This window comes from Neltuma alba, unplaced genomic scaffold (genome assembly GCF_004799145.2).
Source record: "Neltuma alba isolate B1F8T4 unplaced genomic scaffold, ASM479914v2 tig00012763_pilon, whole genome shotgun sequence".
In the NCBI taxonomy this organism is placed as follows: domain Eukaryota; kingdom Viridiplantae; phylum Streptophyta; class Magnoliopsida; order Fabales; family Fabaceae; genus Neltuma; species Neltuma alba.
In genome coordinates this window covers 724,247-743,743 of record NW_021637174.1, presented here as the reverse complement: position 1 = coordinate 743,743, position 19,497 = coordinate 724,247, and the positions used below count along the sequence as shown (strand labels likewise).

Sequence of the window (19,497 nt, the reverse complement as noted above, 5' to 3'; positions counted from 1 at the left end):
TTGCGAATGTGGGGTTTATATATTCTTGTGGATATCGTTGTGCCTGTTTTGTTGCGAATATTTGTAGGGGTATTCATAGACTAGGTTGGAAAATTAATTACCACTAAAAAGGAAAATAGTAAAAAAAATTTAAAAAATAAAAAATTTAATTTAATGTTATCAAATAAAAATTAATTGCCATTATTTTAAAATTCCTCAAAAAAAAAAAAAAAGCGATGTCAACAAAATTATCAGTTATTATGAGTACTCAATATTTGTGCACAATATTTCACCCTTATCTCCTTGCCATGTGGTTCTGCTTGCTGACCTAAAACAAGGAAAAATCAACACACATGCACTCTCCATGTTTGGCTTTTGTTGGTACAAAATGATGCATGCTTTGTTCAAAGTTTGATGTTTCTGGTTTGTTGCTTACTTCTCACCCTATTCCTTCCATTTTTCTACAAATGGGGACATCATGGTACATTGTGCCCATCCTGTGAGCTCCATCAAAAACAGGCTTGGTTTGAACTTTTTTGGATAATTTTTCCTTATTTTTTATGTTGATAATTAGAAGATTGATATTATTTTACCATGTTTAATTTATACGTTTGCCAGCTTCATGCCATGGATTTATAATAAATGCAAACACAACATGTTGTCTAGGTAATTAAATTAATTATGTTAGCTAGAGCTTTCCCTATACTTAAATTTGAGTTAATTTTATAGTACATTGTATTGAATTGAATTTAAATTTCACTTAAAGCAGTCTAACAGTTTTAAGGGAACATTCCTTCAATTCAATCACATGATGAATATAAATGAAAAAGAGATAAATTTACATATTTATTTTGTAAAATATGAAAGGAAAATTCCAACTGCCTGTTGCTAAATTCCCTGTCATGCACAAGGAAATGGCATGTGCACGGATTTAATGGCATTGATACAGGGGCATGTTTGTGAGCTGGGAGAAAAAGAATCCACCCCACCATGTGACTCTGCTTTCCCTTCCCAATTTCTCTCCAACAATAATGGAAAAGTTGAACTAAAACACTTCCTTTTTTAATTTTTCTAAATTACTATTTGCCTGCACCTTTTTTTCCTAAAATAATAAAATGTTAGAAATATAGTTAAACAATCTTGAAGCACGATAAGATCATTGTTAACTATTTGTAGTTCAATATGAACTACAAAAATAAATTTTATTGAGCTATAAACTAGATTTTATATTAAAAATTACAAGTAGTATAATTTCTTTCAAAATATGTACTTGTAATAATTCAATAGGTCACTCTGCTCTTTGATAGGCAACATGAATTAATAGAAAATATTTATCGTAATAAATTATGTCACATTAGAAAAGAGAAGGTCATGTTACGCTATTTTTTCATTCAAATTTTGTGAACCAGTATATGCCGGGATATCTATTCCATTGGAAAAATTACAATAACATCTACGGCTGGTAATACACGGGCTCAGCCCACCAGCCTTGCAAAAAAGGCAGCTTTTCCAACTTATTAAGGTGCGGGCTATTCTAGTTCACACTGCTTTGAGCTCGCTCAACCGCGGGTGCTGGGTTGGCCCATTTTTTTATATATTAAATTTTTCATATAATTCCCAATATATTATACAACATATTTAAAAGATTCTGACCCTCAAATTCCACATGAATATTACATCATTCATATCATTACATATGTAATTAAGCACTTTATATATGTGTAACTGTGTGTGCAGTTATATAAAGAACATTGTCTATCTTTTATTTTTCATTTATTTGTTGCGTTACTATACAAGCCTTTATGAGATTAAATAAACATGTGATACTTATACACAGACACACACACATAAAAGATCTACCTAATTAATTTGGATAAGAAAACTAGTTAAATTAATTATTTATAAAAAATATGTGTTATTTTTTTAAAATATCTTCTTAAATTATAAATTAATCCTCAGATTATTTTATTACAATCTACTACTCAAATTCAAGATTCCAAGTTTAATTTTAACATTTCAAACTAAACCCAACTCACACCAATAATAATGTTTTATTAAAAAAAAGAAGAAGAAGAAAAGAACATTGAGGCAGGCTGGCAGGTGAGCTCGGGCTGGCAAAATTCCAGCCTGCCAAGGTGCAGGCTACTTCAGCCCGTACCGCTATGAGCTGGCTCGTATCCGCACCGCCAGCTTGCTTTATCACCTGTAATAAGATCCCATATAAGAAAATTAAATACAAAAAAATTCTTTGAAATCATCAAATTATTTCAAAGTCTCAAGGGACTTCATTGTAGGAAATTTTACTTGTTTAATTATCAAATTATTCTTATTTTCTTTAAGTATGTATTGACAACTGAAAGAGTAGTTGTCATGACATCTTTATTTTTATATCTAGAATTTAATTAAATTTAAAAATAAATATATTTTAGTATTAAGTCAATAAAAATTTAGATATAGGCAAATTATTATTATTATTATTATTATTATTATTATTATTATTATTATTATTATCATCATCATGTTATTTTGTGTGTGTGTGGGTGATATTCCAAAAAAGTATTGCATGGTATAGAAGTCTCACATTGACTAATCACTAGAGTGAAGGAGTTTGGAGTGAGCAAATAATTTTCACACATATCTGAGCTAGTCTTAAAAAAATGCTAGTTTTGAGTTTATTAATTGTTGGATCGGACTAAAATTTGGTCAGTCATTTGGGACATTCAAATCGTCAATTCTAACGGTTAGATCATTAGTTTGATCTCCGAGTGACAAGTTACTAGGTACGTTTTCAACTTACTTTTTTAGATTTAGCAGATAGAGACCTGAATAGTAAGTTAACATTTTAAAGTTTATTCACCGTTAAATTGAGCCATAATTTTGAAGATAGTATCATGATAGATAGAAAACTAAATTCAACAGTCAGATCAATGGTTTAACTTCTGTAGTGAAAATAACCTAGCTCATATTAAATCTAATTATTTAAGTCATTTGAATATAGAACATAAGTTATAAATTAGGATTTTTCTATTTACGTTATGAATTTGATAATTATAATTATATAATATGATAATTAAAGGATATTTAAGCAAGAAAAATTTAGGAATCAAGTCTAAATCATATATATATATACATGTTATCATTCCAAACCTTAAAAAAAAAAAGATCTTTTAGGCTAGAATTCTGAGTAAAAGTTGAAGCTTTTAGAGGAAGAGTTAGAGGCTAGGATTTTGTAAGTAGCCTACTCAAATACTATAAAGATAACATTTTAATTTTGTTTGTAGATATAAACTCTATTATGGTGTTTTCGAGATTGGACTTTGGTTATATTTGACTGTCAGCTAAGAGACCAGGTAACTAAATTTCTATCTGTTACATGCTTTAGTATGAAGTTAGTGAGTGGTTTTATAACTAATTTTATATAAGTATATTATGTTTTATATGAACTATCTTGTGGGATGCCGTTTTGAAAAGAATTGAAATCATTTATATTGTTAGAAATTAATGATTATGACTATGAGGTGTTATTTTGGATTTCGGTTGATTATGCATATAATATGTTATTTTGAACCATGTGCAGCTAGTTTGGGTGGGAGAAGAAGATTATTGGAGTTACTGAGACTTATATACTTATCACGTGGTATTGACCTCCATACGGAGCTCTATGGTTGGTTACTATTATTATCCCACTAGTTCTTCGAGAGATTGTGACACCTCACTGGTTCTTCGTGGGGGACCCATGATCGATCGAGTGTTCTATGGTCTTTCGCCAGTCCATATCACTCGTGTGATGAGCTTGTCAGAGTCGCTAGTCAAATAGAAAGAACTTAGCCCATGAATCTAGTCGGATGAAATAAGAAGGATATAAAGATGGATTTGGGTTCAGGAATTGCATATGACATGGGATCTTTATTGATGTTTGTATCTTTTAAATAAATGAAAAATATATTATCTCTTTTGAAATTATCAACTGCATGAGATTGGTGGAAGTATTTGTCTTATGTGGTTATTGTGAGTTTTAAATGTTAAATAAATGTCTATCGACTGTTATTAACTCTATGTATCCCACCTGACACCTCACTAACCCATGCTAGGGTGTGTGATAGGTAGGGATTTAGTTACTGAGACGTTGTCTCACTCTTTTTGTTTCACCATTTTCAAGAAACAATATGTTAGTAGGACTTTGGGGGAAGACTCCTGAGGCTTAATAGTTGTAGCTGACAATGTAGAGCTTCAGGACTTTATTTTATGCAATCTTTTCATATATTGCCATACATCAGGACTGCATTCATTTAGAATTTATTTTATTTTCTTATATTTTTATGTCATTTGTCTCAATGAATGTATTATACCTTCTATCCTTGGTTTATTTTGTTTGGACACTGGATTGGAGTGCTAGTAGTGGGTCTTAGGCCTTTAGGTTGCATGCCATTCAATTATTGTGGATTCATGATGTGACAATGGTAATTTTTGCAAGTTTAGTTGTTGTTAGTATTGAATGATATAATCAAATCTGAACTGCTATTATAATTTATCATTCAGGGGCGTGTTGTTTTATGACGTGTTAGCTATGATTACAAATATAGGTTATTTCTTTTTTTAACCATGATAGCCTTGATTGATATCAAGTGCTTTTCTATTATGGTTAGCCCCTTATTGATGTGACTACTTCTAAATAACCATGATAAGGTAGCTTTACTAGTTTTATTCCTTTCTATCATGGTTAGTTTTAGTTAGTAAGTAGCGAAGTTACATTTTTAACAATTTAAGGTGTAATAATTAACAACTATCGTAACAAATATTAACTGCATGAGCTATCAATATTTGCCGTGATAGCATTCAACCGTTATATCTCAAGTTGTTAACTATTATACTTTTAGTTGTTAATGCATTCTTTTTTAAAAAAAAGAATAATTTGATAATTAAACAAGTGGAATCTCTTATAATGAGATCCCTTGATATTTTAGAATAATTTGATAATTTGAAAAGATTTTTTTAATATTTAATTCTCTTGGACCTTATTGCAAAATTTCCTATTCTATTTAGGCCAGTACTATATAAATTTGAAGTTATTACATTTAGTATTAGTAGATTAAGATTATTTATTGCATATTTCTTGACAACTAAGATGATCACTGCCACTAATTTAAAAAAAAAAAATTTTTTGACCAGAACTAACATTTTAAATTGGGATCTCGAAACTTTACACTCACACATGGGAGCAGGAGTATCAACTGTCCAACATTGGATAATTTTTGCTTACGCTCAACGGCACTGTGTTGTGGGGACCAATGCCGCTCAATGCGATGGACATCGATTTGCACTTTTGGAATCTGGACCGCCTCTTTAATATGCATGCATATAGCGTGTGTATATACTCCTCCGATTCTTATTATAAGACCCCATTTAACTTTTTATTTGGTCCTAATTATAAGACTCCAATTCATTTTGTCTCTTATATTTATGCATTTTTTTCCAAGACAATCCTTCTAATAATGATAGTTTTAGCCAATATACTTAATTAGCAAGGATATTTTAGGAATGACAACACTTATTTATTATAAATAACCAACTTAACTTACTTCCTTAATTTCCTCAAATAAGTGAATTGGGTCTTATAATTAGGACCGGAGGAGTATATTTAATTTAGGGAGTGTTTGGATAGAAATAAAACTATGATTTTTAAAATGATTTATGGTATACGAAACAAATATGTGAAAGAATTTCTTCGATTTGCAGAAAAATGTTTTGGAGAAGTACTTTTATAGCTTCCAAACACTTCCTTGATCAATGATTTTTCTTTTTGATACTTATAACGTAAAAAGTTTTTCGTCTCTCCTAGTAATAAGCTTTCTAAGATTCAAACTGTGCTATTCTTTTTACGGGATGATGCCTCTTACTATCTCAACCAACATCTTGTTGGTTATATAGTATATTGTGATAAAAGAATTGGAAACTTGTTTCCTTTGTTATAAGAAAAAATAGGTTAAAAATCCTCATTTAAAAACTTAATTGATTAAAACGATCTAAATTTGAGCAAGTGTAACTATGATTTGTGAGCTAATTTTTCTTTCGCTGCGTGCAATATATTATCAATGATATGCAACAATCATCAATATATAAGTTATTTGCACACAACAGAAAATATGTTACATATTACAGAAAAAAGTTGTACTTAGATCATAGTTGTGCGTGTTCAAATTTAAGTCTTTTTAGCCAATTAAGTTTTCAAATAGAGACTAAAACCTATGATTTTAAACTTGAGGGATTAAAACAAAAATGAGAACAAATTTGAAGGGAAAAAAATTATCTTAACCTCTTTTATCATAATGCTATGAGAAACGTGCTCTTAACGAGCTTCATATGTGTGCGTGTATATATATAAGTAGGCCTGTGACATTATAATTTTTCTTCTTGGAATTAAAAGAAAAAAAACAGAGCATTGAGGGGGTGATGCATGTTGTGATGTGTCAGGAGAAACTGAAGTAGTATATATACGAGAGATTTCTGGTCGTAACCTGACACAAACTGCCTCAAAACGAATATGGTGAGTTCCCCTTTTAGCAATATCCAACAATTGGTTTTGTGCCCCATACAACAAAATGCTTGGGTTCTTTTCCACTCTCTTTATCGTGGGACATTTATCTTTTCCTTAAGTTTGCTTCCTCTCCTAAAATGGCACTCAACTGTCTTGCTGTGCTCCATGTGCACTTCATCATTGGCTTGCCTGCCTCAAAAGGACACCCCCACATAACTGCAGCATCCAAAGAGTTGTTACCCATTCCGCGGGCACACTCTTCAAATTAAATTTTTTTGGGGGTCAAAAGTCTTAAAATTAAAATTAAAAGTGGTGCCTATAAGGAGGGGTTGAGTAGATAATTTTCAGCCTCGTGAAGAGATGCAGATAGAAATAAGAATGACTTTTAAAAGAAATTATTAATTAAAATTTCTTGGTTAATGGCTTGTTGGTAGGACACTAGGGCTGGTGTCACAGAAGGTATAATAATGTTGTGTGATTATTGATTAAAGAAGTTATTTCTCTAAAACAAAAAAGCTAATAAAACATTTTAATTTGGGCCTGATAAGTGAACAAATAAAGAGAAAATAGAATAGATAAATTAAGCAGTTCTAATATATTTTAAGCAAAATATAACTTATATAATTGATTCAGTCAGATTCTAAGATAGGTTATACGGTTTATTTGCTGGTTCAACCAATTATTTCAGCTGGATTTTACATATATTAAGTATGAATTTACAATTTAATTGATAAAAATATTTTATTTTCCATAATTGTTAGAAAGGGAAAGAAAAATTGTAGGGTATTTGATCAAATCCTTCATGGTAAAAAGATTTTTGGAAAAAAAAAGAAAAGAAAGTGATACCCATGGGAGGTGCTACCCGTGTCCGAATCCAACAAACCTAACCGCAACCCGTTCCCAGATTTTCCAACCAACCAAAAACGTTTCGTGCCACCGCCCACGTGGAAACCGGCTCGCTTTCTCTCTCAAGAGGCCTCGCTTCTTAGCTATATTCTCACCACTCGTTTCTACGCACATCTCAAAACCCCTTCTTTCCACTACCGTTTCCCGCACTCTCTCTCTCCCCCCCTCTCTCTCCCCCTCTGTCGCCTCTGATCACTGATCATTCTATCACTTCCCGATTCTTCTATCTCCTTCCTTTTCCTGTTCATGGGTTGAGCTGGATTTCTCATTCTTCTTCATGGAGTGGGACAGCAATTCCGATCTCAGCGGGGAGGAGGACGAGAGTTTCATGGTCACCGATGCTGGCCCTCTTCCCTTCCCCGTCGGGAACTTGCTCCAAACGGCGCCGTGTGGGATTGTCGTCACTGACGCACTCGATCCGGACCATCCTATTATATATGTCAATACGGTGTTCGAGATGGTCACTGGATATCGGGCAGAGGAAGTGCTTGGTCGCAACTGGTCAGTTTTTGAGGTCTTGCTTGTTTATTAGATTGCCTCTCTTTTGCCTCAGTTCATTCTTGCGGTCAATGAGTGCGGTTAGCTCCATTTTTGCAGGACTGGAAATGTGTAATTTTTTAGGGAATAATTTCAATTTCGTGACTGATCAATGGAGATGATGAAGTTTGTCATCAATTTTTGTGTGGTTTTGTTTAGATCACTTGTTAGGATAAGGTTGAGCATTTCCAGCCTAATGATGCTTGCTTAAACCCTAGCCCCACTGAGTGCTTGGAAATGTTGATAAGTTATTTCCTAATCTTTCCATCGGACAATATTTGATAAGTTTGTTTGTGCATGTGCTTGTCTGGATGCATTAGGAAGAACGTTGCCTCAAATTATTGCAGGGCTTCTTAATTCCATTTCTTCTTCTTGATGTTTTATGGAATATCATTTCTGGAACTGTAGAGCTGAGAGGTGAGTCTGGATTAGTTCTGGTTGATAGTATAGAAACGCAATTAGGACCATAATTGTCGAGGTTGTGCAATTTGCAATGTGAATTTTTGATTCCTAGCGAGTCATGAAGCTAATGATATAAATTGATGGCTGAATTGAAAATAATTTTGGATTGGTTTGGTGGAGTTGTATTAATTTTGAGTAAGGTCTATACCTCTTACAAGGAAGGGTATTGCTTGGTTTTATTTGAAGAAATAACTTACAAATTAATGACAAACGGGCTTCTTCATCACTTATGTTGAAGTATGTTTTTAACTCTCAGGTTATATTTATCTTGAGTAATTTATGTATGTAACTAGCATATGCATATGTCATATTTTATATTGGAAGTTACTTTTCACTTCTTATTTGGCACCTTTTGCAATTGACTATTCAAAAGTAGGCTTTTTGATTGGCAATACTATGGTTTGCTCCTTCTATTAACATTTTGTTCATCTGCTGGGTTCTTTAGCTGATAAAGCCATAAATGAGTCCGGGCTTTAATTACTTGTAAATAGTATGTTAACTATATTTACAAAGCCAGGAGAATAATTTGAGTTTGTTCTTTAATTGTTATCATATTACTCATGATAAAGCCACTGGTGAGAACTTTGAAGAGGATGTATTTACGAGTTGTTTGGAACATGCAAAAAAGAGAAGCCTTTAGGTGTGATTGTTATACTATTATTACTATTTTGTTTCAAAATTTGTTGTGATATTCTTAAAATGGTCATATAGAAGTTATCATTGTTAACGTTGGGATGAGCTGTACTTTCATCATTCTTGTGTCCAAAATGGACGGGTCTTTCAGAGTGAAGGATCACACTTCTCATCCTGATTACTAGGCGCGTAGCTATTCATGAAATCATTATTAATGTCCTTTTGAATGACACCATCTCTGTAAGTTAAGCGGTTTCATGGGAGGTGGTAAAACCTTTAGATGTTAGCCTTGTGGTAAAGGAGGGAGATGATTGTAACATTTAAGGCATACTTTTCTTATCTTTATATTGGATTTTGTGAAGACTTAGGTCTGAGATAGTTGTGGTTTTCTTGACAAGATTCTTGATGAGAAATTGAGGAGGTGGGTTTTAGGTTGTCTGTCTGAAGTTACTTTTTCTGTATTTCAATAGGGATCCTAGATTTTAACTTCATTCTCATAGAGGAGCATTAGGCAGAGGGAATGATAGTCGCGGAGAGAAACTTGAAAAAGGAATTAGGAACATGTGCAAGATTCTCCCAGAACATTATTTCAACCAAGAGTGTCCATACCAACTCCTGTTTCCAACAAACAATATTTGATTCGATGAATTCAAAATTCTACATCTATGTGACAAAACATCCCACTTTGTTAGCAACAGAAAGATGATGACAGATAATGCTAAACAGAAAACTAATCACATGCTGCCCACTAAATTGAGTTCCTCCAATATTCTTGCCCCTCAGCTGCCAAAAGTGGAATTGTTCTGCGTTTGCACACAAGCATTATGAGGCTTGACTGCTTTATCTTCAGCGACGACATGATGCTGGACCTGCTGCATGGCTACTTCATCCCTAGCACTGGCACGTGGTTGGACATATGCGTTCCCCTTAAAAAACCCTTCGTAGGAAGTGGCATCAAATCAGGAAATCCCTGCATCATTCTTGTTTACTTTAGTCGTTGTATGCTGATATAGAATAAAGACAGGAAAGAGAAGGAAACGGAGGGAAATAGAGGAGAGGGAGATAGGTAGATAGATAGATAGATAGATAAATGTGAGAGAGAGAGAGAGAGAGAGAGAGAGAGAGAGAGAGTGAGAGACAGAACACATTCAATCCATTAATCTATTAAGCTTTGACTATAGAACCCAACCCAACCCATGTATTTATAGCCTAATACCATCCTATAACCCCATAACTACCCCAGCAGATACCCCAAGTAACTTCTTATTTCCTTCTTTATTACATACCATACGCTTTGTCATCTCTGCAAGGATTTTTTGGGTGGAGGACTGTTTTATTTCTCAGAGGCTTTCCAATCTATATTAGCTTTCATCTTCAGTTAATTGTCCATCCTGAAAATCTTTATTTCTAACATGCCATTTTCTTCTTTAACTTTAGTTTTGGTGGAATTTGAGTGGCAGAGGAACCTTTTGACTACAGCTCATTTGGTTCTGTTTTTCATGTGCGTGCGTGTGTTCTTTTTTATTCCATGTCATTTTGGATAGTTTCCATACACTTGTTTCTGCTGGCCAAATACATGTAATTCTTACTTCTTGTCACATACCCATCTTTGTGAAGAATGAACTTGTTTCTTGAGATGCCCCTTTGGAAGCCCTAGGCTCCCTTTACACTGAAGTCTTCCATTTGAATGGTAGTATGATATCGGATTAATACTAACGAGATGCAGATCATCTAAAACCTTGCCTAGATTTCTATCAGTCTAGTTATAAAAGTTTTGGTGAATGTACTTCACACAGTTTGATGGACACCTCCATTTAATGTAGTTTGTTTAGAGTGTCTGATGAGACTTGGGTGCAATTTCCACTTTTTTGTTCTAAAGGGTTTTGCCATAGTGAAGAGGCGAAGTTTTATGGATGTGTGCAGTTTGATTTTCTATCTTGTCATCCTGCTACTGTATCTTACATATTGATTTCATAAACATCCTAAGAAGGCCTAAGTACTGGGGATTGTTGGATGCCCCCAAAATTTGTTAGTTCAACTTAGTTCCTGTGTTGTAATGTTGGTGTACGGTTTGTTTGCACCATATTTTTGAATTTCTTATTTTACTATGCTCCTATATGAGCAAATAAGCAATAACTTCTGTCCCTTTTGTGTCTCTTTGGTCACTTGAGATTCTATTCCTTTGTGATTCTAATTTAATGTCACTTGCAATTTTTTTTTTTTTTAATAATTTCAATGGATATTGCAGCCGTTTCTTGCAGTGTCGAGGCCCATATGCTAAGAGAAGGCATCCATTAGTGGACTCTGCAGTAGTTTCAGAAATTAGGAGATGCCTTGAGGAGGGGATCGAATTCCAAGGTGAGTTGCTGAACTTTAGGAAAGATGGATCTCCACTGATGAACAGATTGCGGTTGACACCTATATATGGGGATGATGAGACTATAACACATGTCATTGGAATTCAGCTCTTCGCAGAGGCAAACATTGATCTTGGTCCTGTTCCAGGTTCTACAATTAAGGAATCTGCCAAGTCATTTGATCCATTTCGTTCTTCTGCTCTTGCCTTGTTACGCCCTCTTCCATCAGGGGACCGTAATGTTTCCCGTGGAGTTTGTGGGATATTGCAGTTGAGCGATGAGGTTTTGTCTATGAAGATACTTTCTCGCTTAACTCCAAGAGATATTGCGTCAGTTGGCTCTGTTTGTAGGCGATTGTATGAGCTAACAAGAAATGAAGATCTTTGGAGAATGGTATGTCAAAATGCATGGGGAAGTGAAACCACACGTGTTTTAGAGACCGTGCCTGCTGCAAGAAGACTTGGATGGGGCAGGCTGGCAAGAGAATTGACAACTCTTGAAGCTGCAGCATGGAGAAAGTTGACTGTTGGGGGTGCTGTTGAACCCTCACGCTGTAATTTTAGTGCTTGTGCTGTTGGTAATAGAGTTGTGCTATTTGGTGGTGAAGGGGTTAACATGCAGCCCATGAATGACACCTTTGTATTAGATCTCAGTTCTAGTAATCCTGAGTGGCAACACGTCCAGGTGAGCTCTCCTCCTCCAGGTCGTTGGGGCCATACACTTTCTTGTGTTAATGGCTCTAATTTGGTTGTATTTGGAGGCTGTGGAACGCAGGGCTTGCTCAATGATGTGTTTGTGCTGGACCTGGATGCAAAGCCTCCAACTTGGCGTGAAATTTCTGGCTTGGCACCACCACTTCCCAGATCATGGCATAGCTCCTGTACCCTTGATGGAACTAAGTTGATTGTTTCTGGTGGCTGTGCAGATTCTGGAGTGCTTTTGAGTGATACATTCCTGCTTGATCTGTCAATGGAGAAACCTGTTTGGAGAGAGATACCAGTCACATGGACTCCGCCTTCTCGTCTGGGTGCCACACTGTCTGTTTATGGTGGTAGGAAAATACTGATGTTTGGGGGTCTGGCCAAGAGTGGGCCATTGCGGTTCCGCTCTAGTGATGTATTCACGATGGATTTGAGTGAAGAGGAGCCATGTTGGAGATGTGTTACTGGTAGTGGAATGCCTGGTTCTGGGAATCCTGGGGGCATAGCTCCTCCTCCCAGACTTGATCATGTGGCTGTCAGTCTTCCTGGCGGGAGAATTCTGGTTTTTGGAGGGTCTGTTGCAGGTCTTCATTCTGCCTCCCAGCTCTACATCCTGGACCCAACTGATGAGAAGCCTACTTGGAGAATCTTAAATGTACCAGGCCGTCCCCCGAGATTTGCTTGGGGACATAGCACTTGTGTTGTCGGAGGGACAAGAGCTATTGTACTGGGTGGTCAGACTGGAGAGGAGTGGATGCTAAGCGAACTTCATGAGCTGTCTCTGGCAAGTTCTGTGATCTAAATTTAGTGAATAAACAAACAGCATGCTGTAGTGAAGGGAAATATCGTGATGCGCCACAAAGAAGTTGTGAAATCATTCCAAGCATCAATTGTCGGCAGAGGCTTTGGTCACACCGATAACTCGTGACAAGCAAGGCTATGGTCAGAACGCTTGTATTAGAAGTGCATTTTCTTGTATATGGTTTAGTTCTGGCTCAGGGAAGAGCTTATCATGAGTGACATGAGACCATGCTTGTTTTTTTTGTGAGGGTTCCGTGAGACTTTGCCCTTCAGTACGTACAATGAAATATTCTTCCAAATAGATCATTGCTAGTGTCTGATAGTAAGTAGGGTATTATATATTATTAGAGGTAGTTCTCGCTTGTTTCCCTTGTGTTGTTGTATAGGTGGAATTCTGTAAGTTGAACAATGAAATGGAGAGGGAAAGTCCATGTTCATAGTAACGTCGTTAAATTTGGGTTTTATGTTACTGAAGTTTTTGAATGTGGATGGAAAAACCCCTATTTTGGGATAGGAAAACAGGTGGAAGATTTTGTGGTGAGCCAATATCACGTTTTGCTGTTGTATTCTGGGATGATGCAAACGTATTACTATTGATTATAATTATAGGTAAATCTTTTTCGCACGTAATATACAAGGCTATTTCTCCTTTTGGTTTAGTTTTTTCCTTTGCAAGCAGGAATGAAGTAGGCCTTTGTGGGATAGGGCCATGCGATCTATTATAAATATAATATAGCTGATTCCACAAAGTGAAACAAGACTTTTGTTATTGCTGCACGCGAGCTCAATATGGAAAAGATTTTTTCCCCCATTTTGAGTGTGGGTTTTTGTCAGTAAGAAAAAGATATTTGTATATGGGTTTTTTGAAACGCATCAATAAGTTAGCCTCATGCTTCGAGTAAGTATTTTATTGGGTTTAACGACAGCTACCCAATATTTGGAGGATCTTTTTCTATTTTTGTAGGTCTTATGTGCCAGATGTACAAATATCCTACCCTATTCATCTGAAAAACGGTTTGTAATGTGTTTGCTAGAGAGAATTCTCAGAGAATGGCTTAAAAAAATTTCAAATTAAGAGACTTCTATTTATGTGATCCACAAAATTTAAATTTGAAAGCAGAGTTATTGAATCTTTTACATTTAACACAGGTATCATTGGTAGATTCTGTTTTTGCTTTAATATTTATTAGAAAAAAAATATTTTTGAGACTACACGTGTCAAATATTGAAATTATGATTAAAGCAACCAACAAAAAGTATCTGTTCGGAGAATTAATTACTCAATAATATTTAATATATTTTCATACACAAAAAGTATCAATATTTTGAAAAATTTCATAGACAGAAAGTATTAGGATCTTAAAGAATTTCATACACAAAAAATATTGACACTTAAAATTCAGGTATCATTGGGCAATTAGTTTTATGAACTCTTTTTATTTTTTTTTATATAACTATATGATCTTCCCTATTAATAGGTTAATTCAAATATCATTGGATTCGATAAAGAATAACTTTTTTTAGAGATAGTTTTCTACATCTATATATAAATTTAAACTTAAGAATTCATGTTATAGTAAAGAGAAAATTACGGGACGCAACATCGCTCAAAATTAAGCTAAGCGAATCGATGAAAATGACAGCAAAGAGAGTTAGGGCTCGTTTGGTTTCTTGTTTTGAGAACAACTTTTTGTTTTTAAAAATAGAAAAACAAAAATACTTGTTTGGCAATATGTTTTTAGTTGATTGTTTTAAAAAACAAAAAAACAATAATCTGTTTTTAAAAACTGAAAAACCAAAACAACTTTTACATGTTTTCTTATTTTTGTTTTTGTGTTTTTTATTTTTTTGTTTTGAAAAATTAGAGAAATCTTCTTCTCTTCTTTTCTACTACCTACTACTTATTATTATCGGTGATAACTATCCCTTGTCAAAGTATAATTTTTTATATTTTTTTTAAATGTGATTTTTTAAAAATTATTTTCCAAACAAAGTTTTTTGTTTTCTGTTTCCAAAACTTGTTTTTAAAAACAATTTTATAAAATTGTTTTGAGAATAAGAAATCATAGAAAAAAACAAACAGGCCCTTAATTATTGCCTTAAAAATTTTCAATCTTACTAATTTTGAGTTAAAAAGAATAAATATTAAATTAAAATTAAAGTAAAGTACTGTACATAGAAAGACGAAGACCTGGGCGCCACTTGCTGCTTGGTCCAGTTGAGCTGCGTGTAGCTTGCGGTTCAGTGTTCACTCCCGAGCTCGCTGTTGAAGCTCCTCGCTAAAGCCCCATCCAGTCCCTCCCTCCCTCTCTGTCCAAGTCATTTTCTTACAGATTTTCTCACCTTTTCTCTCATTTCTTTTAATTTCCCATCAATGGCTATCAACAGAGAATCCACTCCCCCGCCTGTGATCGGCAAAATTGGCCCTTACACTGTTTTCATGACACCTCCTTCTACCCCGAAGCCTTCCGATGCCGTTTTGGATTCGCCGAAGAAGGTCGTTCCTCCGCCGGTGCAGTTGGAGAAGTCCGTCTCTGGGAAATCCGTACCAGATGGGTCTGTTCTGGGGTTTTTCAAGAATGCTGTAACGAAAGTGCAAACTGGTAAGTAGAACTTTGCGGTAGAGAAAACCTGTTAAGTAGCATGTTTTGGGTAGTGCTTTTGCGTTTGTGTAGCTTTGATCATTGTCAATGTAGCTGGAAAATGAAGTGCGGGCAATTGCTGAACAACCAAAAAAAGTCTCACAAAAGGGTAAAAGCAGATAATCAAGTAAAACTTGTCTAAGTCAGTTGATGCGTTTGAGACATTTAAGAGCATGACACTCGTACCTGATGGATCTGAATTTTGGTTAGTGGGATGCCTCCATGAGAAGGAAAAATACGTGTTGTTTGATCTTTCCGTCACAAAGCATTTGTTTTTATATTTTTTGTTCCAGTTTTCTGAGATATTGCAAATTTCCTTGCAGTAGCTGACAGTAAAAAAGGTCATGCATGAACTGATCGTTGAGTCGTTCTCGTGGTCTTTCCAAGTTATTGAATGACTAGGTTTGGAGAGTTTCAGTAGGAAATATTATAACTTTAAAGGCACCCTTTTGTTTTTTGAGAAGATGATGTAATGTATTTAATCATCGGTGCTGTCCTCTTAGTAGATGTTGTGAAAGCGCACATAGACCTAGACAGGGTATATTAAGGAACAACGGATCTAAGTCAGTAATGTCAAAAATCAGGGATGGTTGCAATCTGGATTCTGGTTAAGGTAGTGACGGCGTACTTTCTATATCGAGTATTGTATATTCTCATGTATTCTCTTCAGGTTAGCTTTCTTATTATTTAAGAAAATACTGGGCGATAAATCTTTTATTCAGGTTTTTGCCTTAATATTCTTGTTCTGGTAAGTAAACTCGTTTGCTTTTCCTTGTACAGCACAATCAAGTTTGGATGATCATTTGGCGCGGTGGTTCGGGTTGGATCAGTCAAAGTACCAATGGGCACTTGATGATTATTATGAAAGCAAGGGAGTGGTAAGCGATTAATTGGTGCTAGTTATTGCAATTTTAGTGTATAGTAAAGATAGTCTGTATGAATTTAGGTATTGGATACTCTTATAGTTTCATTAATCTGTTTTCATGTGCTTTCCTTTAGCTTTTTGTGTATATGTTCTGATGTTGTTCTTTTACTTGTATATGTAAGTGCTTTTCCTACATGAGTTCTGCACATGCTCATGAGGGCCTCTAATTTTTTATGGTTTCATTAATTTGTTTTGATTTGGTTCCCTTTGGTATGTACAAACGTTCTGATATGTCTCTTTCTCATTCATATGTTCTTTTTAACAAGTAATGTTTCACCAAGTGCTTCTTCTGCATGAGTATTGTTCATTATGAACTTGCCTAACTTATTTGTCATTGAAAGAAATAGCCAATGCATCTTCCATATCAAGATGCAGCAGTATAGTTCTTCGTAGGTCAAATTACGATGATGGTCTGGAAGGTTAACCTCCTTCATAGCAAAGTGGATAGATATTCTACTTTTGAGGATTTTCCTATTTAAAGCGCTTCATTGTCAACAAGAAATTTCTCTCCTAGAGGATGTAAAGACCTGACACGAATTATCATAGATATGATATTGCTTCCCTTCCTTAATAGTGCCACTGAGTTTGAGATTTGACTCGCACAATACTAAGTGCCATAAGGACAAATTTACTGCAAATGAGTTTTAAAAACTTGCTGTATTCCATGTCAGCCACTGTTTTCATATGCATCTTGCATCAAGTGTTGGTTGGCCGCTGTTCAAATTTACTTTAGAAATTTACTGAAAATGCTGGTGCCATTGTTGTGGAAGAGACTTGAAAATATTTGAGGCTTTAGAACAGAATTTTGGAGTTGTGTAAGGATGACTTTTCCATCTTTTTTCCTATATTTATCTAACAATATATTTGTATACACAGATATATATATTCTCTGAAATAGAGGTTTACTTGGATGCCCTGCAATTTGGTTTTATAGGAAATCTGTGGTTATAGGGTTCATGATGAGTTTAAAATTCCATAGCCATTACAGGGAATAACAGATTCCGTTAGTCATTATAGTAATTTTTCAAATATTTAAGAACGACCAAAGTGGGAGACGTTAAAGTGTATTGTGTGTCTAACTTTGATGCAGGGACAAGGAGATATTAAAGTGAAAGAAGTATCAAGCAAAGTACAGAATGTTTAACATATATTGGGCTGGTAATGTCCTTAATTTGTTTGCCATATTTGTATCCCTTGAAATGTTTGAGAAATTTTGTTCAATTGTTAGGACTTGGAACTGTCATGCAGGGTTTATCAGAAGTTGAGGTATGAAGCCCCTTTGAGTATATACCTCATATGGAGTGGAGCGGAGCAATTACATTTGATTTGGCAAATGGGTCTTTTACCTACATCCATTGATCTCATGATTGATCTCAAGGGTTCTTTCCCAGCGCCGGCAGTCGAGGCTGAGCATTCCATGCATTTTGGATCCTTTAATTTTATCATCAAGTTGTAACCCTAGGTCAACTTTCCCCCCTTATCTTTGTCTCTTGATGAGCAACCTCTGATCATCCTAGTCTGTGTCATGTTTTGGGCTCTGTACGTTATAATTGTTAATGCATTTGAACTTGATTGAAAACTAGAAAGATTATAGACTTACAGTTGCTATACCATCATGGCGCCTGAGTTGTCTAATTCAACTGTTTATGATTTTTTTTCCTTTTTCGCCAAAGCAATTGTTAATGTTTGCTTTAAGCTTAAATAGACTTCTCATTCTCAGTTTTGATACATTGAGGACTGTGAAGGTTTCAGTTTGCTTGCTCCCTTTTCTTTTCTTTTTTGTTTTTTTGGTTTTTAAAAACCTTCTGCTTGCTCTTGGTATGTCTGGATTACTGAGAACAAATTTTATGTAGGCTCTAACAATTTGGGAATCCCATGAGTCCCAGCAAGCAGCAATGAAGCAACTAAGAGGGTCCACCGGTCAAGTCAATGCATTGCTTAAGGGTGTGTTTGGTTGGAGGGTAGGGGAGGGGAGGAAAAATGAACCCCTCTCCTCATTTGGTTAAAAATTTTGGAGGAGAGGGAAGTTAAAATGTCCCCTCTCCTCCTCTCCATCCCTCCAATTTAGCTCCCCTTCAAATTGGGAGTTTTTGGAGGGGAGCTAAATTTATGGACCATTATACTCTTATAATTTTTTTAATATTCCACTTTTACCCATAAAATATATTATCATAATATTTATTTCGAATAAAAAATATATTATCTTAAGTAAAAAATAAAAAATATAAATTATTATAATTAAAAAATATATTATAAAAATTATTTAGAAATAAAATATTATTTAAATAACAAATTATAATATTATAAATTAATTGTTTTTTATAAATATATTATTTATTAAATATATTTTAAAGCTGAAAAAAATGATAGCCTAAGAGAATAAAATTTTATTTTTCTTAGAGCATATAAAATGTTAATTTGATTATTTTAAATATATTATTATATTAATTAAAATACAAAATTATTGTATCAATTTTTTAATGCACATATTAACATGATAAGAATGAATTTTTATTAAATTATATATTTTAAATTAAGATGTGAATTAATTTATATAATATATCAATAAAAAAATATAAACTAATATGTAAGGGTAAAATGGTAAATTGATTATTACTATCCCTTTCCTTCCCTCCTTGAACCAAACAAGGGATAATTAAGTATCTTCCCCTCCCTTTCTTTTTAATCAAATCAAACAAGGTGAGGATAAAACCTCCCCTCCCTCTCTTACCCCTCCCTCCTCTCAAACCAAACAGACCTAAAGCAAGAATGTGAGGATAAATTTAAATATAAACATTTTTTCTTCAAAAGTTTCTGTAAATATAAAAGAGGAAGTGACAAGACATTAAGAATTTATATGGATAAGATACACTTTTAGTCATTAAAAATATTGGTTAAAGGATTGAAAAAAAATATTTTATAAAATTAAGGAATTAAAATAAAACATTACATAAAATTAAACTAAAATTAAAACATTACATGAAATTAAGAGATTAAAATGCGCTTTTTCCTACGTATT

The 19,497-nt window shown here is 34.4% G+C and overlaps 2 protein-coding genes across 4 annotated transcripts; both read left to right on the top strand.

The window, feature by feature from the left end:
* The first annotated feature begins 7,528 nt into the window (after positions 1–7,528).
* Positions 7,529–13,541, top strand: LOC114730779 (adagio protein 1-like). 3 transcript variants are annotated; one of them, XM_028917888.1, is made up of 2 exons: positions 7,529–7,921; positions 11,301–13,541. In XM_028917888.1, exons 1-2 carry the CDS (start codon positions 7,698–7,700, stop codon positions 12,910–12,912), a joined length of 1,836 nt encoding a protein of 611 aa, XP_028773721.1. In that variant the 5' UTR covers positions 7,529–7,697; the 3' UTR covers positions 12,913–13,541. The 3 variants fall into 3 exon arrangements, with proteins under 3 accessions (XP_028773721.1, XP_028773722.1, XP_028773723.1); XM_028917889.1 differs by having other exon boundaries at positions 7,639–7,934; XM_028917890.1 differs by lacking the exon at positions 7,529–7,921 and adding an exon at positions 8,281–8,374.
* A 1,621-nt stretch (positions 13,542–15,162) lies between these two features.
* On the top strand, positions 15,163–18,150 carry LOC114730804 (uncharacterized). Its single transcript, XM_028917918.1, has 4 exons — positions 15,163–15,514; positions 16,334–16,431; positions 17,569–17,636; positions 17,727–18,150. Exons 1-3 carry the CDS (start codon positions 15,286–15,288, stop codon positions 17,620–17,622), a joined length of 381 nt encoding a protein of 126 aa, XP_028773751.1. The 5' UTR covers positions 15,163–15,285; the 3' UTR covers positions 17,623–17,636; positions 17,727–18,150.
* The last annotated feature ends 1,347 nt before the right edge of the window (positions 18,151–19,497 follow it).